At 47.8% G+C, this 22,355-nt stretch overlaps 1 protein-coding gene across 9 annotated transcripts in view; it reads left to right on the top strand.

Annotated features, from left to right (window-relative positions):
• The first annotated feature begins 11,831 nt into the window (after window positions 1-11,831).
• Window positions 11,832-22,355, top strand: part of Kdm2b (lysine demethylase 2B) — a 128,326-nt gene continuing 117,802 nt past the window's right edge. Inside the window, exons 1-4 of one of the 9 annotated variants that reach the window (XM_075979554.1) lie at window positions 11,832-12,263; window positions 13,315-13,459; window positions 16,354-16,432; window positions 18,616-18,662. In XM_075979554.1, coding sequence (XP_075835669.1) covers window positions 12,231-12,263; window positions 13,315-13,459; window positions 16,354-16,432; window positions 18,616-18,662 — 304 coding nt within the window. In that variant the 5' untranslated portion in view covers window positions 11,832-12,230. Of the gene's footprint in view, window positions 12,264-12,381; window positions 12,441-12,610; window positions 12,659-13,314; window positions 13,460-16,353; window positions 16,433-18,615; window positions 18,663-22,355 lie in introns of those variants that run through there. The other 8 variants (XM_075979598.1, XM_075979546.1, XM_075979580.1 and 5 more) reach the window with 8 other exon arrangements.

Consider the following 22,355-nt stretch of genomic DNA (forward strand, 5'->3'; position numbering starts at 1 on the left):
TCCTTTTTTCCCCTGAGACAGAGGTTTCTCTATGTAGCTCTGGCTGTCCTGGAACTCAGTCTGCAGACCAGGCTGACCTCAAACTCACAGAGATACACCAGCCTCTGTTTCCCTAGTGCTGGGATTAGGGGTACACCACCACCGACTGGCTCCACTGGCCCCTTTCTTTTTTTTTTGGTTGAGAGAGAGGGTCTCACTGCTGGCCAGGAAGGAACTCATTTTGTCGATCAGATTAGCTTTGAACTTAAAGTGATACACCTGCTTCTGCCTCCTGAGTGGTGGGATTAAATGCCTGCTTCACCATGTCCTGCTAACTTCATTTTTTTCAACAAAATATTTAGCAATAGCCTACAATGTGCCAGATTCTGTTTGAGGAGGAGGATGACTTCTCCTCTGTTGCACTGGCATCCTAGGAGGAAAAGAAGAATTAAAGAAGCCCTGGTGAATGGTGACGCCTATTTCAGAGAAAAGAACAGAAGGCGTCAGGGAGCATGGCTATGATTTCTAGGGTGATTTCGCACCCCAACAGTGCTGGTTTCCCACTGTGGAAGAGGTGATATTACTTCCTCAGGCACACCACGGTTCATATTCCGAGGAGAGAGGACCTTAAAGGTCTGAGAACCCACCCTGCAAATTATTCTTCCCTGGGTTCCTGCTCTTGGCACTGACAAAGCAAGTGTCACGCTTTCTCCCAAGAGCTTAAGATTTGGTGTTTGACATCTGGCAGACAGGTAAGCTTGCCTCATGGCACCTTGGAGTCACAGAGTTCCATTAAGTCATCTCTGCAGAGGGCAGGCATGAAGTGTGATCATGGACAACTTACAGATGGGGAGCCTGGCCTACAGATCCATACTGATGAGTCAACTCCAGAGACCAGAAGCAGAACGCAAAGCTCCCCTAGGATGCTCTGCTACCATTGGCTAATTTAAAGCTAACAGCTGTCTCTGTGCCCTCCCCGTTGAGTTCCATCAGCTCAGGCCTGCAGACAGTACCCACTCTTCTCTCGCCCATCACCCTAGACTGGGGTTCTGGAGGAGGATGCGGGGTGCATGTCTGAAGGCTTCAGATGTACAGTGATGTTGGCGCTCTGCCCTCCGTGACCTGTGACTGCTCAGCTTCTGCCCAGTGGATCTCATCAACTGTGGTGGTAGTCTGGAATATCGAGATGGGGAGACATGGAGCACCCCCTGGCACCATCTTCCTCCAATTCTCCACTGCAGCATGTTTTCGGTGTGTCAGGAAGGCCCCTAAGAACTTCCATAATTCATCTCCCACCCCCCACAAAAAGGTACCCTTTAAAATTTAGCTGAATGAGCTGAAAATAAGCATATTTCAGGGGGTTGAGAAATTTACTTCTCCATGTAACTTTATTCATATATATATATATTTTTTTCTTTTTTTTTTTGGTTTTTTGAGACAGGGTTTCTCTGTGGCTTTGGAGCCTGTCCTGGAACTAGCTCTGTAGACCAGGCTGGTCTCGAACTCACAGAGATCTTTATTCGTATTTTTGAGACAAGGTTTCTCAGTGTAGTTCTAGCTGTCTTGGAACTCACTCTGCACAGCAGGCTGGCCTTAAACTTAGAGATTCACTCCCTGACAGCCCCAGTGCTGGAATTAAAGCAACACCACCACACCCAGCTCCTTGTAACTCTTTATTTTTATTTTGGTTTTTCGAGACAGGATTTCTCCGTTGTTTTTCTGGAGCTGTCCTGGAACTAGCTCTTATAGACCAGGCTGGCCTCGAACTCACAGAGATCAGCCTGCCTCTGCCCCCCTAGTGCTGGGATTAAAGGCGTGCGCCACCGCCCGGCGGTTTTTTTTTTTTCAAACCCAGACTTAGGGTTTTTTTTAAGTTTATTTATTTATTTAGTATACAGTGTTCTGTTTACATGTATGCCTGCAGGCCAGAAGAGGGCACCAGATCTCATTATGGAAGGTTGTGAGCAATCATGTGGTTGCTGGGAATTGAACTCAGGACCTATGGAAGAGCAGTCAGTGCTCTTAACCACTGAACCATCTCTCCAGCCCCCACCGGCTGAATTTTTAAAAAAGATTTGTAAATAGCCAGGCATAGTGGTACACACCTTTAATCCCAATACTTAGGAAGCAGAGACTGGAGGATCTCTGAGTTTGAGGCCAGCCTGGTCTATACAGTGAGTTCCAGGACAGCCGGGGCAATAGGGATTCTGTCTCAAGAGATTTATTTGTAGGTACTTAAAAATTATTTCTATACTTAAAAAAAGGTTTATTTATTTTATATAGTGTTTTGCCTGCGTATTTGCCTGCACGGGAGAGGAAGACAACATATCTCATTATAGATAGTTATGAGCTGCCATGTGGTTGCTGGGAATTGAACTCAGGACCTCTAGGAAGAACAGTCAATGATCTTAACTCTGAGCCATCTCCCCAGCCCCTCTTTTTTTATATACTTAATGTGTATGCGTGTTTTTCTTGCATGTATGCATACCTCATGTGCTTACAGATGCTTGTGAGTCACCATGTTGGTGCTGAGGACTGAACCCAGGTTCTTTGACAAGAACAACTAGTGCTACTTTTGTTGGTAGCTTTTTTTTAAGAAAGGTTTATCTGTATAACAGCTCTGACTGTCATTGGAATTCCAGGTGTAGACCAGGTTGGCCTTGAACTCACAGAGATCCATCTCCCTTTCCTTCCTGAAAGCTGGGAATAAAGGTGCATGTCCTCCCCTCCCCCCAGCTCAACAAGTTCTCTTAACCGCTGAGCCATCTTTCTAGCCCAGGTACTTTTTTTTTTAAATATAGATTTATTTAGTTATTATGTATACAATATTCTGCCTTCATGTATGCCCGCACGCCAGAAGAGGGCGCCAGATCTCATTATTATAGATGGTTGTGAGCCACCATGTGGTTGCTGGGAATTGAACTCAGGACCTTTGGAAGAGCAGGCAATGCTCTTAACCACTGAGCCATGTCTCCAGCTCCTAGCCCAAGTACTTTAAAGGGTGTAGTCTGTGAACCAGATCCAAGGGGCTGAAATCAAAATCTGTTTTTTTTTTTTTTTTTTTTTTTTTTTTTTTTGGTTTTTCGAGACAGGGTTTCTCTGTGGCTTTGGAGCCTGTCCTGGAACTAGCTCTGTAGACCAGGCTGGTCTCGAACTCACAGAGATCCGCCTGCCTCTGCCTCCCGAGTGCTGGGATTAAAGGCGTGCGCCACCGTCGCCCGGCCTTCAAGATCTGTTTTTGCAAGGAATTTTTACTCATAACAAGAGGCAGATATTAGACAGTTGAGTTTCTCTTGGAGATGGGGAGAAGAGCCAACTGTCCCTTTTAGAGCATTCCATCCTCCAGAAATAGGTGGCATGGGAAGGAAGGGAGGGGAACGGAGGGTTTCCTGTAAAGGCTGCTGTGCGTGCGTATCAAGTTCATGTTTTTTTTTTTTTTTTTTTTTTTTTGGTTTTTCGAGACAGGGTTTCTCTGTAGCTTTGGAGCCTGTCCTGGAACTCCCTTGGTAGACCAGGCTGGCCTTGAACTCACAGAGATCCGCCTGTCTCTGCCTCCCAAGTGCTGGGATTACAGGAGTGTGCCACCACCGCCCGGCTAAGTTCATGTTTTTTGAATGATCTGTGAATTGATGTCACTTTGGAAAGGGTTAAAGTCACCGACACCACCTACAAAAGCTACTTATCCAGGGAGAGGAAGCTAAGCACTGTGGGAAGGACAGTGAGGGCATTGGGGAGAATGGTAGGGTTATGGGCTCCATTTGAGCTAGAGTTTTATTTTTTTTTAATATTTATTTATTATGTATACAATATTCTGTCTGTGTGTATGTCTGCAGGCCAGAGAGGGCACCAGACCTCATTCCAGATGGTTGTAAGCCACCATGTGGTTGCTGGGAATTGAACTCAGGACCTTTGGAAGAGCAGGCAATGCTCTTAACCACTGAGCCATCTCTCCAGCCCCCTGAGCTAGAGTTTTAAAGTAAGCAGACGGAGGTGCTGTTGGAGGAGACACAGGGATGGGGAATGCAGCCAGGTGCTTGCCCATCATGCAAAGTCACGTTCAATCCACGTTGAACCTGTGGTCTGTGCCGTAGGTTCAGGCCTCAGTACTAGAAAGCTTGGCCCCTGGGGGAGGATCTCCCTGATCTGAAGGCAGTCTGATGTCAGCAGAGGGAGCAAGATACATGATTGCCACAGGTTCAGCATTTGTGGATTGGGTGATTATTGTATGCGTGTGTTATGGACAGATGCTTGGACGCACACACGCACTGAGACCAGAGGAGGACACATGGTGTCTTCATCCTTCATCTCATCCTTTGAGTCAGGGTCCCTCTCTCTCTGAAGTTGAAGCTCATGTTTCCTGATAGGCTAGCAGCCAGTGAGCTGCAACAATCCTGTCTCTACCTCTGCACAGTAGTGGTGTGTAAGATCAGGCTCAGCTTATGTAGGTGTTAGGAGTCAAAATTCATCGTTGCTCACCAAGCACTCTTAACCACTACGCCGCTTTTCCTGCCCCTATTTATTAGTTTCTTTTTTGTCCTAGGGTTTGAACACGGGAACTCATCCATCCATGCTAAGCACTTTATCTCCAACCTCAGAAAACATAAAGAATTCCACTTGGAGTTAGGTGTTAGTTTATGCTGTAGTCCTGTCTTGATGAGGCTGAGGGCAAGTGCTTCTTTCTGAGTTCAAGGATAGCTTGGTCAACATAGGTCAGCCAAAGCTATACAGGGAGGCTCTGTCTCAAAGCAACAATAAAGAACCAACGAGGGGCGCAAGATGGCTCGGTGAATAAAGATGCCTTCCACCAAGCCCGATGAGCCGATCCTTCGAGTCCTCTGATTTCCATGTGTGCTATGCTGCATCTGCACACACAACAAAAGCAAAGATGTAGAATAAGAAGCATACCAATAACACAAGGAGTCCCATCTGGCTGGCCCTCGGTCTGTAATTCCAGCTGAGAATGAGGATCACAAGCTGAAGTCTAGCCTGCACAATTTAGGAAGACCGAGGTTCAAAAGAAAATGAGAAAAAGGGTTGGGGAAATAGCTTAGTGATAGAGTCTGTCTAGCACTGGGAGAATAAAAAAAATTCATAATAGGGCTTTCAAAAAAATTTTTTTCTCTTCTACCACATCTTTTCTGCCAGGTCATTATTCCCTAAACACAACTATATTGTAACAACTGTTTACACAGCAATTAAGTATTAGGCATTCAAAATAATCTTGAAATAATTCAAATAATACCTGGAGGATGGGAGTTCTAAGGCAACACCACCATTATAGGACTTGAGTATCCTTGCATTTTGCTATCTGCTAGAGAAACCTCAGGACAACATAATGTGCTTAGCACTAGAAGGTGGCAGGAAATAAGATACCCAAGCAGATTCTAGTAGCCAAATGTTAGAGAGGCAGAGGCAGAGGGGAGGAACCAGCAGGTGTAAAGGCCTGCAGGAGACAAGAATGTTTAGTCAAAGGACTCAAAATACATAGAGCAACGAGGTCAGGCTAAGAGGGGCTATGGCTGCGGAAATAGCCACTCCATCCTTTACAGGTGACTCTCCTCTTGAACCTTAAACTTGGAAGAAATCAAAATGGTAGGGTTGTGGTACCCAGAACGTCAGTTTCATTTGAATAGCATCATTGGATGAACCCCTTTCTAACCCTGGCTCAAACAGTACCCATGAGACAAGTGTTTCTACAGCTTCCATTGTACAGGTGAGCAAACAGACTGGCCAGCGCTTTGTATCTTGAGGTTACAGTGTTCCTTTATGTAAATGCTTTTTCGTTCTAGCCGTGCCTTCGAATTGAAATAAGACACAGAAAAGCTTTGTTTCCTTGCTTTCTCTCTTTCTTTTTTAATAGAGCCACTTAGACATGAGGCATTATGAATTTGCTGGACTTGTGGCTCCCTCCAGTTCTGCCTGGACTGTTCAGGAAACCTAGGAAGGGACAATGGTTATTGCCTAAAGGGCAAGTGGCTTCACAAAATTCCCCACGTCTATTCTGGTTCTCCCTCTGGGGCAGCTCTTAGATACCATCTTCTGCCAAATAGAGTTTGCTTCTCAGAAGCTGTAAGAAGTGGGAGGTTAGGGAAAAAAAAAAAAAACCTGCATCAACCACTGCAAAATCCCCCAGCAGCCTGAGCACAAAGGGTTTGAGTTCTGAACAAAGGGCTGGGTGAGACTGGAAAGAAAATGCTGACACATGCCCTCTCCAGCTGTGAACTGGGGGTCTGAGGGCTGCTGCAAAGGTCATCTGTCTCCACATCTCTGGGCAGGAAATGCAATTCAATCCTTCCAGTGACTGATCACTTTACAAGATTAATGGAAATGTCTCCATGGCTCTGTTCTGACAGCACAAAAAGTGAATCAAACTTCTCCCCTGGCCGCCTACTCAGCGAGGTCAGCTGATTCCTTGTCTTTAAAAGTTCAAAACTTTCCTCCAGGACGTCTTCCCTGACATTCCTTTGATAGAAGAGATCTGCCTCCAGGGTTGGACCAAAGTCAGCACCTGGAGGTGGGCGGACTTTCTGAGGCTCTTCTGTCTTTGCTTCATCTTTCAAAATAAAAGACATGCAAAGGGTTAACTGCCAGCCTTCTCGTCCATCCCTCAAGGACTGTCAACCAGTGACAACCGAGCATGATGAAGTAATGCATGCTTTTTTATTTCCATTGGCTACCATACACGTCCATCAATCCCAAGATACAACTTTTGAAAGAATCTTTGAACTTTTATGGCTCTCTCCACAGCATTAACCCTTTAACTCACCTGTGGCTTCGAGGGTTCTTCCCATCCTTACACAGAAAGGGAAACAGGACGAAAAGCAGGATTCTATAGAGAACATTAAATTTTCCCCCAAGGATCAGGCCTGAGAGTCTCTGTACAGTTTTGTTTTTCCTTTTTGACTTCAATCCACAAGAGACTGAGGACTAAAAAACAAAATAAACAATCATTTTAACAGAAACAGCTCGGTCTGCTGATATAGTAAAGCAAAGTAGGTTTTAAATTCTAAAAGGGATACAAAGTAGAATAAAACTTGTCTTAGGATTTGCCAGTGCTGGCTCTTGCACACACAAGGTTTTACTGTGTTTAATTTCTCTTCCTGCTCCCTTCTATCCCCTGGCATGCTGTGGACTGAACCCAGAGCCTCTACATGCCAGCAAGCGCTCTCTCTATTCCTGAGCTACACCGCTAACGTGGCATCCATTTCTGAGGTTATGCACCTCCTTGGTACAGAGATGGGAAGTCACTACAGCATCTAGAACCAAATTCAATCCTTCAGATCTGGATCAGGCACTATTCATACATATGTGTGGTTAAAGTTTCACAGGGTACCGAAGAATAACTACTTTACTCATTTTTCTTCGCCTATTGTTGTGTCTTTCCAAAGAAAATTCAATGTATATAAATGGTTACATATAGCCAGACTGTGGTGGCACACGCCTTTAATCCAAACTATTGGGAGGCAGAGGCAGGGGGAATCTCTGAGTTGGAGGTCAGCTTGGTTTACACAGTGGGTTCCAGGACATCCAAGGCTACACAGAGAAACCCTGTCTTGTTAAAACAAAGAATAAGTATTGATCTTCTTTGATTTACCCAAGTAGTGATCAACATTGAGTATTCTGTATCTTATTTTTACTTAAGGATATCATCAAGTCATTCCATGTAAACATATATTTTCTTCTATTCAATGCTGACCATCAAACCAAGAGCCTCGATTTAATTTTTTTTGTGTGTGTGTTTTTGACAGGTCCTTGAGTTTATAGGATGCAGATCATCCCTTGGACGTTTATTTTTAAGATGTGGGCAGGTGAGCCAGCCCCACCCAAACTGGTACCTGGCCAGGCTCACAGGCATAGGAGCAAATGCTTGGAAGTCTAAGGCTGCAGAATTCGCATTGTACCATATGAGCTCTCCCGTATAACCGTTGCTGGGATCTTTGCCTCCATGGGCTCTTCATTCATTCAATTACTGTTTTGGGATAGTTGATTACAGAGATGCTAAGTCAAATGGGACCTTGACTCATGCATAAATAGCCTGGTAGGTACTTTAAGAGCAATAGTGGCAAATACCCTAAGGCGTCATTGTTTTAAGTTTTCTGCTTGCTTGCAGCTCTGGGATTGGATCCGGGGCCTTGCACATGGTGCTAGGCAAGAGCTGTCCACTGAGCTAGAACTCTAGCCCATTCTTTTTTTTTTTATTTTGAGATAGGTTTTCATTATATTGCTCAAGCATGCACTATCATGCCCGGCTTAAATATGAATATTTTTGCTACAAGTGTATTTTAATAGTAGAGTGAGTTATTGGTTATCATTATAAGTAGCTGGGTTCTACCCCATGAGCACGTGCGTACGTGTACACACATCAGAGCAACTGTAATTGACAGCATAGGTATATAATATTCCTATCTTTTTTATGTCATAATCCCACAGGCAGGCTTACACAGTGGCCAGTCTTGTGTGCTGTGGATACAAGCTCTTGGTTCATATCCTATAGCGAGAGTATCATTGTGGTCAAACAACTTAGCGTTTCTTTGAGCCTTAGCTACAAATGGGGAGAAAATTGGCTAAGATTTAAAGAGATGGCAGATAGGAAAGGCTTTGCCCACAGACACTGTAAGTTCTTAAAAGCCTGGAGCTAGAAAGCTGCGAGAGTCCAGAGGCAGGAGGCTCATGCAGAGTTTGAGATCTGCCTAGTTTACATAGGAAGTTCCAGGCTATCTAGGGCTCAGGAGAGGCCCTGTTTTACAAAGAGGACAGCCAATGATCTGAGAACGGTTTGTTTTTTTTCTCAGTCCAGATGAGTGCTCCATCCAGAATCGCAGTCATCCTGTTAAACCATGTCTGCCTCCTCCCACCCCACAGTGTGTGTGGTGTATGCCTAAGTGAGGCTGCTCCATCCGCGTTTTCTCTCTGTGTGTGTAACTGAAGCTGTTGCTTCTATGTTTTCTGTCTTTGAACAGAGGATGGAGGGAACGACTGAATGAGTAGAACACAGACAGGCAGGATTCGACTGGGCCTTTTACAAGACCGAGCAGGAAGATACAGGAAGTCATTATTACTTTGTTTCCAGTGGGGCTGGCTTGGTGTTTTCTGCATTAAAAGTTCATATTTTCTCTTCTTCTCACCTATTCTAAGCTCCTGGGGGGACAATCAGCCAAAGTTACAGCTCAAGGGTCTGGCCCTTCCCCCTCTGGTCCAAAATAACCTCCTCTGCCACTTGGAGCGAATGCTTGGAATTCTTTCAACTGAGGACAGAGCCTTTCATCTGCCAATTACTGATAAAGAGAAAATGCAAATACGCTGGGGAAGGTGATCCATCAAGGGTCCAACGTTTACTGAGTGACCACTTAGACCCAGCAGAGGGGTAGGCATTCTGGAGGAGTCAAAGGGGAACAAACTGCCGGCTGGCCCGTTCTTTTAGGTTTGTGGTTTCCTGGAGGTCTGTAAAGGGAGGGGACTATATCAGGTGACTAGTCAACAACCCCTCCCCACTCTCTACACGCCTGGAGGTGATATGTGGACTTAACTGCTTTTATATGAAGGTGACTAACATTAAACGTTTTCCTAATGCCAGTATTTTGGGGGTTTCTAGGAAGCCAAAGGGGGAGAAAGAGCCTTAGGGAGGAAGATGAAGGACAATCAAGTGCCCCATTCGACAGTTTTGCTTTAAGTCTGCACTGATTGATTCTCAGTTCAAGCCCTCCTTTAAGCCAGGTTTATTTCATTGTGAAGCATAAATGAAGGTGGTGAACATTTTAAAAGGGCCAGCTGTTTGCCGGGCGGTGGTGGCACACGCCTTTAATCCCAGCCCTTGGGAGGCAGAGTCAGGCGGATCTCTATGAGTGTGAGGCCAGCCTGGTCTACAGAGAGCGAGTTCCTCCAAAGTCAAAGAAAAACCCTCTCTCAAAACCCACCCCCCAGCCGGGTGGTGGTGGCTCATGCCTTTAATCCCAGCACTTTGGAGGCAGAGGCAGGTGGATCTCTGTGAGTTCCAGGACAGGCTCCAAAACCACAGAGAAACCCTGTCTCGAAAAACCAAAAAAAAGAAAAAAAAGAAAGAAACCCACCCCCCAAAGGGGCAAGCTGTGGGATTGTGGGTGAATGGTTTTGCTTTTCTGATCTGTTTACAAAACAGACCTACAAGTCAAGAAGACATTTCCTTTAAAAGATTCTCAGAAGAGGGGGCAAATAAAAACGATCCATGTTATTTATTTATTTACTTTTGGTGTTGAAACCAGGGCCTTATAGTTGCTAAGCCAAACTCCATCCCAGTGGTCCCAGGTTTTCAACAGAGGGATGATTAGAAAGACTGCCTACTGGGTGCAGCTGAAAGCTATGGAGATGTGATTTCAGTTTGGTGACAAAGTTGGAAGCTTGTTGCCTCATGCCAAGGTAAAAGATTTATGCTGCTAACATGCGTGGATAGAATTAAACTTCAGAGACTAGCTTTGGGCACAGGCAGAAAAAGGGAAGGACATTCTAACGTGAGGGAGGGAGAAATATATTGTCTCTGAGGGTGAGTCAGGGCTCACAGCTCAGCTCAGGTGGCAAGGCCACTTCCTTCCCACATCTGTCTGAGCTAACGCTTGTTGACACTGGGACAAGATAAAAAGAACAACCACCCAGATTCATAATTTCTTGCATCGAGGCTTCTCAATGTGCAAACTGACCTGCTTTAACTTGTGTACTGAGCAAGAAGCTGCAATCGGCACCACCTAGGATCATCTAAGGGGTCTCGGAGTATTCCTGGTGCTATGTCATAGGCCTTGCAGGACACACAGGCTGGGTGGGAACTAAGTTTAGGGCTAGCTTTTCTCATAATTAAAATGGACCTGATTTGTCCATTTTGGTATTTACAAGATCACCCAGGTCCAATTCTGGGAGCAGTCACAAGCACTACTTAAGGTGACGGAGGAGCATGGGGGGGTCTGATATTCTGTGCATATTCAGAGGGTGCCCCTACCTCCGCTAAGAAACAATATGGCTTAATCAAGGTGTGCTATCTCAGCAAGCCGCGAACATCCTCACCGCTTTACTATTAAATTGCCAAACAAAGAGCTTACCTTTCTCCTACATGTGAGTTGCATTACAGACGCTAACTCGGATTCTCTATTTCCCTCCTGTATATCGATTTATCTCTTCTCAGCGAGTGTAGAGACTTTTTTCTTTTCTTGCCCAACTTCTTATTTCAGGCTCTTCAACTGAGGCTGTCCGAATGAATGAATAAATGAAAGGCTGTCTTCCGGTCAGCTGCAAGCTGAAAAGGCTGTGGACTGGCTGTATTTCCTGTACCTATGCGTGTATGCTCATATTATTATTTCAGTCCGGAGAAAAGTTATGCAGTCTATACGGATACAGAGCTGCGCTAATTTCTTTCTGAGCCCCTTAGATACCTCTTCCATATGGCAGGTTCGCAAATGGAAAGGGGTTTGGACAGGCTGGCCCCTCCCCCCTAGACATGCAGTATAAAAGCAAAATCAGAAAAAGAAATTATACGTACAAAATACTTTGAATTTAGGTCGCCAGCACAGGTAATAAGGTGAGGTAGACTCAGGAAGAAAGGGGCAGCCGTGGGTAATCCGAGAAAGGGGGCAGGGGCAGAGGTGGGGGGTCGTTTTGGGGGGTGCCAGGCCCCGGGGGCTTTCAAGCCAGCAGGCTCGGCTAGCATTTCCGTGCCTCCCGCTGAGGCCATCCGTGCAAAGCTGCACCTCCCTCTCCACCCCCTCCTCTCTTTCTCTCCCTCCCTGCCCCGCCATCTCTGGGATGCGCCTGCCGCCTGCAACTCAACCCTCCAAAAGTCAGCTCCCGGGCGGCGGCGGCGCCTGCGTGCAGAGGCGCACTCGTGACCCAACAACAAAACAGCGATGCCAAGGCGCTAACGGCGCCGGGTGCGTCCCAGGCTCCCTTCTGGCCCCACACCTCCTACGGCTGTGGTCCCCGACACCCCCAACCCGAGCCCCCCTTCTCCCCAACTAGCCCTGCCGCAAGCTCCGAGCGCGATCTGCAACAATGTTTACGTTCCGGGGATTATGACGTCGACGCCTCCCCCCCACAACTGCTGAAAATGGTTTCCTAGGACTTTGCAAACGGATCTGCTTAAGTGTTGGTGCAAAACTTTGTAGATATCGGCTCTGGCTTGCTCTATTTATTTATTTTTTGGTTTCTTTTCTTTAGTCTTCCCTCCTCTCCCCCTCCGCCAAAATGCAGGGGGCAGGAGTGTTGACAATTAATTGGTGAACTCTCCTAAAAAAATGGAGGCAGAGAAAGACTCTGGAAGAAGATTGGTGTGTAGCTTTTTTTTTTCCCCCAAATCTGTATCTGGTATATGATCGATTATTTATTTATTTTTTTGGTTGTTTCTTGCTGCCTTTTCTTTCCTTTTCTGTATTTTGCAAGAGGACCGGAAAAAAATAATAAATTGCATGCAAAAGGAAGCAAGCAGCTTACTCCTCCAGTCTCTTGTGAGGCTCAGGGTCTCAGACACTTAAGTGGGGAGGAGGTCGCGCCGAAAGGCGTGGAGGGGGCTGAGCGGGCTTGGGGTTCGCCTGGGATCTGGGGGGTTGCGGGGCTCGGAGCTGGGCGGCGGAGGGAGGAGGAAGAGGGATGCGGGGAGTGGTGGGGGAGACTCCTTAGGAAGTGAGTGTGCGCGCGCGCTTGTGGGGAGATGAGGCAGCTGCTGGTGCGTTTTGGGGTCTCTGATGGAAGCTTTGTGGTGGGCCAGCTGCCTCTCTCTCCCCAAGCTCTTAACCTTCTCCCCTCTCCTCCTCTTCTTGCACTAGCGGTCGGTCGGCGGGGGCGGCTAGGGTCTCAACCCTTCCGTTTCAGCTTTCCAGCTTTTCTGTAGCTCCGGAGCGGCTCCAGCTTTAGAAATGCCGCCGGCCCTGGGTTCCGGCTTCCCGTGTTGGCCGCTGTGGCCGCCGGGGCTGCTGTTACCGCTGAGCCGGGCGCTGCAGCGGCTTCTCTCGGGGCCTACATCTGCCCCGCCAGCTCACGCCCCGAAACCCCTTTAGGGGTTACATAACCAGGCTCCCTGTGGAGCGGGCAAAGCTCTGGACTTCACTGGGGTAGGGGCAAAGGAAAGCCCCCAAATAGCATTTCCACGGCTTCAAAAGATGCAGGAAGGGAGTGCTTCGTGTATAGACATTTGGGCCTTGGGGGTGTGAGCCCCTTTTTCTGCTTTTCAGCATCTTTGGCATTTGCGCAAAGTTGTTCAGATTGCAATACTGGGGTACAGTGGGCGCGCGGCTCTTGCACCTGTTTGTGGTGGGCCCAGGGTGAGAGGAGACCCCCAAGTCCTCTCAGTAATGTCCCGGGTTCTCTGGTTGGGTCCCGCAGCGTGCGATTGACCGCCAGAGATACGACGAAAACGAGGACTTGTCGGACGTGGAGGAAATCGTCAGCGTCCGTGGCTTCAGCCTGGAGGAGAAGCTACATAGCCAGCTGTACCAGGGGGACTTCGTGCATGCCATGGAGGGCAAAGGTGAGGTGCCCCCTCTCCTGGCTGCAGTCTGTGCAGAGGGCCAGCGCGCACGTGGGGAGGGAGCTGCCTGTGGCTGGGTTCGTATTTCGCGCCCGCGTCCCCCATTCCAGGGGATCCGGTGACGAAACGAGACAGAGCTCTGGGGGTGGGGGGGTGGTAAGGGAAGAGGGCAAGCAGGAAGAGGGCTGGGCCTGGCGTGGGCCTAGGCCCTGATTGTACCCATCACTAACATCAGGGTGGTCATTGCCAAGGGGCTAGCCGACTGAGGGACGGGGGGACAGACACTGGGACTGAGGGAGGATGTGAGCGCAGCATCCTTTCTCTCCCAAGCCGGTTGCGCTCTCTGCGCTCGCTGCCAGAGGTGCAGCGCCTGGCAGGAGCCTTCTGAACGTCCTTGGGATATGGGGTGAGGGCGTATGCTTGAAACCTCCCATACAAACCCCTGTCATCCTGGACCCTGAGGGTTATGAACTGGAATGGGCTTAGGGATTGGAGATAGCAGCATCTTCTGTTAGGGTTACGCCCCTTAGAGGCTTGAGTCTGAGCCTTTGGTCCGTAGTGCCTTTCCCCCTTCGAGGGCCCAGCCCTGCGGCATGGGAGAAGGGACTAAGTGGGCTGTTGGGAGTTGTTGGCACTGCACCCTCCTCCCAAGCCTGAGGCCTCTAGCGCTGAGTAGTGGGGTCTAGGTTATATATGTGATGAATTACCCGATCAGGCCTAAAGGTAAAATTCCTGTGCCTTGGCAGTTTGAATGAAGACTTAGGTATCTCTCTGGAAACAGGGTCTTTTTCCATGCCTGAGATGAGAGCTCTGTGCTCTGACCTTCCCAGTGTGGAGCAGAAGCTGGGTAGGCTCCGGTTTTGGAGGGACTCCTGGCTTTGGGCTTCTCCCTCTCCTACTGACGGAGTGGGTGTGGCTGAGGATGTTTCTTAGATGTGCTGGGTGATGCTCCTGTTTGAGGCTTGGTTTTAGGAGCCCTGAACCACCCCAGCCAGCGTCCTGGGGTTCCTTTGTGGACCCTGGTCCCAGAACCTATCTTCTTGGCTTTGGGAGCAGCCCTTGCTTACCCAGGCCTTTCTGGAGTGTTTGGATTTTTTTTTTTTAAGTTTCCTTTCAATTACTCATTTTCCATTTTGTGTTTCCCCATCCCCCTTGGAAACCCCTGTCCTCACAGTGAGCTGACAGCAGGGGCAGTGCCTCCCTCCTCCAGGTTCTGCTTGAGTGGCTGAGGCCTAGAGTTAGCCCTAGAGGAGACTGTCCCGGCTTTGCATTTTTGAAGTTTCTCTTTTGTGCTCATCGCCTCCTGGGGCTCTGGTGGAGTTAGGGAGAAGTGGGGGGAGGGAAGAAGACATTTTTCCCCCAAGAAATTTCACCCAAAAGCAGGGTGCCAGCCTCAACCACATTTCTATTTTCTCTGTATAAATGGGATTTTAATTCTCCTTTTCTCTCTCCACTTTACTGATCTTGGCAGAGCCTATGAGAATACGGTGTGCAGGCTCTTGGTGGTCATCTCCTCCGGCCCATTTGTGGAAGCTGAAACTGTGGGGGTTGGTGGGGAGTCAGGGGTATGAGGGCTGGGAACGTTCCTTTAGAGAAGGATGGGAAGCATCCTTCTAGCTGCTGTCCTGGCTGCTTTCAAAGGAGAGGGCCTTAGGGTTCTGCTTGTTAATTCAGACCTGGCCCCAAAACTGGAGGGAGGAGTTGAAATGCAGAAGGAACCTTTATCATGGATTCAAAACAGAAGCTTCTCAGACTTCTCTTCCTTTAAATCCAGAGGAATCCCCATTCACTGGGAGCCCCTGGGGATCTGAGCCTCTGGGGTCAGGGCTTTCCAGGCTCTGGGTTTTGTTCTCTCTCTTCTGAGCCTGTGGCTCTGGCCTCCTCCTCCCCCAGGGCTGCCCTGGTGAACTGTTTCACTGGGACCAAGGCTTCCATGGCTCGAGGACTGTCTTTCTCCTTTCTGACCAGCTTGGAGAGGACCTGTGTTCTTGTTGCCTTGTGTTAGCTGATTTGGGAGAAAGGAGGGTGTGTCTCAGCACCTCTCACCTCCATTGTCAGGGAGATGGTTGGGTCAGAGCCCCTGGCTTGGGAATTGATGAAGGAAAGAAATGAGGCAAAGGCTGAGGGGCTTTGGGTAGGATATTGTGGGTGGGGGCGTCTGTACCATGCAAATAGAAAACTGCCTGGTGAATTTTTTCGGGGAGTGGGGTCTTCCTGTGCTCCATCTTCACAGTTCACTAGCTCATCCCTCCTGGTTATCCAACTGAAGCAAGTATTACGACGGGCTCCAGCAGCATTTCACTATGGGAAGACAACAAAGCTGTGCCCAGTTCCCTAGTTATTTTGGCACCAAATACATAGTTTCCAGGGAAACCGGCTTTTCCCCACTCCCCTTCACTATGCAGGATATTACAATAAGATTTTCCCTGATGTTCAGCTCCAACGAGAGCCCTCCTCCCTGCTCTCTGTGGGGCTTCAGATCCTCCCAGGTAGCACGCTTCAGTTTTGCTGTCCTCCTGTCCCAACTCTGTTTGGGACGTGTTTGTTTGTCCCTATTTCTCAACAGTAGCTGGTGAGTTTTCAGCACAGAGTTCTTGATTAAGTCTCCTCCGCTGGCCTCGGGCTGTTCATTGACAAGTTGGGACCTGTGGGGCATGCCGAGAATGAGTAGGCAGAAGAGCTGATGGAGGATACAGTTTGGCTTTGCCTTGTCTATCTTATTTCACCACTGGTTTTTTTTTTTTATTTTTATTTTGGTTTTATCTTCTAGCTGGTACCTATATCCAGTGTATATGCCTTGTTCTTTATTTTTCCCCCTTCACTGATGGGTTGTGGTTCATTTGCTCTTCAATAACTTAACCAAATAATTGTTTTTAATTCAAATATCCAAACAGATTTTAACTATGAGTACGTACAGAGAGAAGCTCTCAGGGTTCCCCTGGTTTTTCGAGACAAGGATGGACTAGGAATCAAGTAAGTTGCTAAATTAACCCCTTCTTCCCTGATCTTCCTCCTCCCTGTCAGAATTTCTAGCTTGGGATGTGTTCTCTCCTGTCTTCTCACACCTCAGCACTTCCAGAAGGACTTTTTCCTAAGACCTGAGAACAGCTTCTCCTTGTTCAAGACCTGCTTGAGGAGAAAAACTGCCAAAAAGTGATCTTTTTCAGGAGCTGGGGAGAGAGGTCCTAGGGCGATTAAACAGTGATAGACCTCCCCCATTCCTGTCCGGTCTAGCCTGGTCATTTCAGCAGTGTTCGATCTCCCAGCCCTTTCTGGTCTAGCCTGATCCCACATAGCAACTTCTTAGTGAGCATTGTTCCTTGCCTGCTTAAATCAGAGTGAAGGTAGTAAAGGGACAGGCCACCCAGTCTGGGGCACCAGAATGCATGCTTTCTCAACATACTCCCAATATGTGTGGGAAATGGGCCTCTTTCTGTGAAGGGTGTGTGTGTTTTCTCCCCTTTCCCTGCCTGCCTCTGTCTGTCTTATGTTCTGGAGAAGAACTGCCAACATTCTGGGTTGGGGAGAGATTGAGGCAGGCTGGAAGAACAGGTTCCTCTCCTTGGGCAGGGATAGGAAAGGATAGGCTGCCTCTCTGCAGCATCTATGACTAGGCTCGTGCATGTATGTTCCTACCAGAGGCACAAGACTTCAGCATCAACTTCACCATGCAGTCCTGGCTAGCCTGGAGCTTATTATGTAGACCAGGCTGCCTCAGACTTAGAGATCTTCCTGCTTCTTTCTGAGTGCTGGAGTTAAAGGTGTGTGATACCATGTCTGCCTTTCAGTAACTCCTTTGTTTTGTTTCTGTTTCCTAGAGGTTAGGCTGGCCTCATACTTAACCACGTGGTTAAGGACAACCTTGAGGTCCTGTTCCTCCTGCCTTTACTCCCAAGTGCTGGGATTGTAGGCAAAGACCACAGTCCATAAAGACATGATGTCCCCTTTTCTGACTCTGACTTGATTTATTATTTAGTTAATTTATTTATTTTTGAGATAGTTTATTGCTTTGTAGCCAAGGTTGGCTTGAAACCTTGTTTGAGTCCTCCAAATGTGTTCCCTCTGAGTATAAATGGTCTCCCCTGTTTTCCATACCACACTGTATGGAATCTTTTTTCCCTTCTGTGCAGCCCCTGGTTGTCCTCTGCCTCCCAAGTGCTGGTATTAAAGGTGTGCACCAGCATCGCCCAGCTGGAAAGTATTTTCTTTTCTTTCTTCCTTTTCTTTTTCTTCTTCTTCTTCTTCTTTTTTTTTTTTCGGACAGAGTATTTCTGTAGCTTTGGAGCTTGTCCTGGAACTTGCTCTTGTAGATCAGGCAGGCTGGCCTTGAACTCACAGAGATCCGCCTGCCTCTGCCTCCTGAATGCTGGGGTTAAAGGCGTGCGCCACCACTGCTTGGCTGAAAGTAATTTCTAAAAGGGAAAGAGACACCCTATTAAAGCAGGTGTTTGGTCCTTGACATCTCGCTTCAGTTTTCTTGCTGTAGAGTTGGCCAGTGATGTCCCATCCTTCCCGAGGCTCAGCTTTGGTCTTTCTTTACTTTTTATTTTTTTCTTTTATTTATTAATTATGTATACAATGTTCTGTCTGCATGTATGGCTGCAGTCCAGAAGAGGGCGCCAGATCTCATTACAGATGGTTGTGAGCCACCACGTGGTTGCTGGGAATTGAACTCAGGACCTCTGGAAGAACAGCTGGTGCTCTTAACCTCTGAGCCATCTCTCCAGCCCTAGTCTTTCTTTTATAATAGAGAGTATACTCCATGATTCTGGGCGTCTTCCCTCAAGGTTCCTTCCTGCTTTATCAGGTTTCCCTCTGGGTTATCTCTTTCTCAGCATAGAGCAAAGAACCCCTTTTGGAAAAATGGCTTCCCCCTGGATCCAGGGTAGAGTCTAGCTCTGTGGGTTTATTTTATCTATCCAGTTTTTAAATTTATTTTTATTTTCATTTTGTGTTCATTGGTGTTTTGCCTACATATGTCTGTGGGGGGGTGTCAGAAGCCCTGTAATTGGAATTGTGGGCTGTGATGTGGGTGCTAGGAATTGAACCTGGGTCCTCTGGAAGAAAGAGCAGTTGGTGCTCATAAGTGCAGAGCCATCTCTTCAGCTCCTGTTTATTTATTTTGTAATCAGATATTCATGCCTGTCTCTCTCTAGGATGCCAGACCCTGATTTCACAGTCAGAGACGTCAAACTCCTTGTGGGTAAGTGCTGCCAGTGGGGCAGAAGAAGGGAAGGGGCGGTCTTCACTACCTGCCCATTTAGAAAGAACCTCCTCTCTGGAGGAGGTTGGAGCAGGTGTTAGCTGCAGCCGTCTGATTCTGGAGAACAAGTCGGATCTCAAAGTCCTGAGAAGCTGTACGGGAGGGTGTTTGCCAGCACAGTTTTTATGAGGCGATTTGGACCCAGGCTCTGTCTCGGGCGTCAGCAATGCAATTTCAGATCTCCCTTTGCGTTTGTTTGTGGGTTGCTGGGTAAACACTGGGTGCTTCATGACCCCTAAAAGACTTTGATGCGTTCAAGGGGGAGGGACTGTGCTCCTGCTTCCTCAGGGTTCTGGACAGGCCAAGGGTGGGGCTTCCACTGGGTGTGCAGCAGATGACTGTTAACCCTCTGAGAGCCTGCAGAGAGCACCTGTGGCTTGGCTCTCAGCCTTCACCAGGGAGAAGAAAGTCCTTCAGTACCCCACTCTTTCTAGAAAGCCGTTTCTTACCTACGTGGTAGTCTGAGACTGTAACCGACAAGGCCCCTGCCCTGTTTTCTAGGACAGGAGTCTATAAAGAAGTTAACCACGCGTCTTTCCAGCGATGGAAGGACTTTGAAGAAGCAGTGCAGGGTGATGGGTCGAATGTGGTGGGGCTGTAGGCGGGGTCATCAGGGACGATTCCTGAGCTGAAGCAATCAACTCTGGGTGCCTGGAGAGCGGGCTCACTTGCCGCTCTTCCAGAAGGCTTGAGCTTGTTTCTCAGCGCTTACGTCAGGCTGCTCACAACCACCTGTAACCCAGCGCCGGTGGATTTGACACGCTCCTCCGGCCTCTGTAGGCACCAGCATACATACAGAAACACATGAATCATGGAAAAGAATAGTCTAAGCTGTGAGATGAGCAGGGGAAAAGGCCAGGGGGACAAACTTGACATTTCAACTTAAATGACAGAGTAGAAAGTGGTAGAAGAGCTGGCAGAAGCCCCAGGACCAGGTCATCAGGGCCCTGGAGGCCCTGGGGAAATTTGGATTTGGCTGTTGAATATGATGAGAAGCCTTGGGGAGATGAAAACTGGGGTGAGGGTGAACCTGTGACCTATTTTCTTTGGGGGTATTGGCACTTTTAAATCAATTTAATTAATCAGGTAATTAATTAATTTGTGGTATTTAATTAATTTGATTGTGGTTTAATTAATCCAAGGCCCTCATACATGCCAGCCAAGTAAGTTTTCTACAAACTGGGTTATATTCTTTTTTTTGAAATTAAAATAAAATCCATGTAACCATTTAAAGTATACAGTTCAGTGGTTTTTTGTTTTAATATTCATGTTTTACAGCCGTCACCACTATCTAATTCCAAACTACCACAAACCTGTAGCTCCGAATTGTATTTTCCTTCATTTCCTTTGTATTGAATGACCACGTTTTGTCCGTTTACCCACGGATGGACATTTTGCTGTTATGAATAATGCAATGAATATTTATGCACAAGGTTTTATGAGTATCAGTTTCTCTTGAATCTTGGGAAGGAAACTGCTGAGTCTTAGGGCATCTTCGTGTGTTTTCTGTTGCTGTGACAGACTGCCCTACACCTAGCAATTTTACAGAGGAGAGGTGGCTTTGGTCCCTGGTCTTGAGACTGTCAAGTCCAAAAGCATAGTGTAGAAATGCGTGGTAGAGAGGGGCCAAGCAGGGGTGTGCAGAACCAAAGGAACATCTTGCTGTAGAGCAACTTGTATCATGGTACCTAATTCAGTCCCTGCAGACGTTTATCCATTCCTAAGGGGTCCACCCTGAATACCTCCCAGTAGGCCTGCTTCCCACCTTCAGTACCGAGATACTGAGTTTCCAACGTGAACTCCTGGGAGTCACTCACACAAAGTATAAGGCAGCTGACTAACCATTAACTGCCAGCCTGTTTGCCATCAAGTCTTTATCAGTCGGATCTGTATGAGTGTCCAGATTGCTCCTCCTCTACACTTGTTCTTATTATGGTCTGTTTTGGTTTTGTTTTTTGCTTTTGCCTCCAAGTTAGTTTTGTTTCTTGGGGTTTGTGTTTATTTGTGTTTGAAGCAGGGTCTCATGATAAAGTCCAGACTGGTCTAGACTTGCCATTCTCCTGCCTCAGCCTTGTTATTACAGGTGTGTACTACCAGACCCCATCTGTGTTTTTGATGACCACTGGCCATGCCAGTGGGTATGGACCGGAGTGACTGGATTGAAAACCACACACGTGGGAGATGAAGGCAGCTGGCTAGTGGCATGTCAGACAGTTTGGTCGGAAAAATTAGGGCCGTTGCTCTTTTAGGTTTTGAAGACTGTGTAACCAGGTTTGGTGGTCTTGAATTCACAGTGATCCTCCTGCTTTAGCCTTCCAAGTGTTGAGATTATAGACGTGTGCTACTGTCCGGCTCCAGCTTTCTTAAATAATGTTGCCCACCTGGACCCTGTAATACGCGTTCCAAGCCTTTTGTGGATGTGGTAGTCTCTGACTGCGTCCAGGCTGCCTCTCTTTTCCCTTGGTCCTCGTGCATCTGCTGGTGGAAGCAGGAAGACCCCATTAGATAGTTCCAGCATCCTTGCAGACTAGAATTGTATGTTGAGCAGGAAAGCAGGGCCTGCTAACTAGCTTCCGTCTCTGTCAGTATTCTTTTCCCCCTTTTGTTTTCATTTTGAGACAAGGTCTTACCCTATAGCCCAGGCTGGTCGTCAGCTCACATTAATCTTCCTCTGCCTCCTAGATGGTGGGATTATGGGTATGAGCCATCAAGCCTAGCTCTCTTAGCATGTCTGGGGCCATTCTCTGCATGTATATGCTTTAGGAAGGCACGAGGAGTTTGGACACTGATGTTGGTGGCTGCAGTTCTCCTGGGCTATTACGGTTGTCCGTTGTGGTCTCTGACCGCACAGGCCCTGCACGGTGGTGATAGGCGCGTTTATCGTAGGTGACAGAGTTGACAGGTGTAACTCAGGCTGGCTTAAACAGAACAGAATAGCTGATTTATGTGTTAGATCTAGGCTGTAACCTTCAGGCACTTACAGACCTAGACTTCCTAAGTGTGTCCTAGAGGAAGTTGTCTCCAGAGGTCACCTCTTGCCTCAGGCTCTGCGGAGGGCCCTTATCTTCAGAACCCTCTTTCTCACCCTCGCCTTTCTTTTCTCCACAGTTTCTCTTTGCTCTTTTCTTTTCCTGAGTTGTTTTGGGCAGTGCTGCTCCTTGTGAAGGTAAAGACAGAACCAGGAGCCCCAGGCTGACACTTGGCTACCACAGGCTCCTCCTTCCTGACTGCCAAGTCTCTGGGATGGCAGATAGTTCAGCACCATGCCAAACTTGAAGCTGGTAGCTCGGGACAGTAAGTAAGCCCTAGGGACGGATAAGCCTGGCAGACAGTGAGGAAACGGCAGTTCTCCAGGGTGTCTCAGAGATCCTTTCCTAGCGTTAACTCAGGCCTTCTACTAGGAGGGCAGTGTTGGGGTGGCCGTCCCACCAACTTCAGGAGGGGGTTGGGTGGATGGAGAGCGAAACACTTGCTATGGAAACATGAGGGACCCGAGGCCGCATCCCAGCACCATGTAGTGCTGAGAAGGTGTGGAACCCGTCTGTAATCCCCGGACTCAGGAGTGTTGACCATGTCAGTGCTGAGCAGGCGTGGAACCCGTCTAACACACATACAGACACACACACACACACA

The sequence above is a fragment of the Microtus pennsylvanicus genome, chromosome 1, assembly GCF_037038515.1.
Source record: "Microtus pennsylvanicus isolate mMicPen1 chromosome 1, mMicPen1.hap1, whole genome shotgun sequence".
In the NCBI taxonomy this organism is placed as follows: domain Eukaryota; kingdom Metazoa; phylum Chordata; class Mammalia; order Rodentia; family Cricetidae; genus Microtus; species Microtus pennsylvanicus.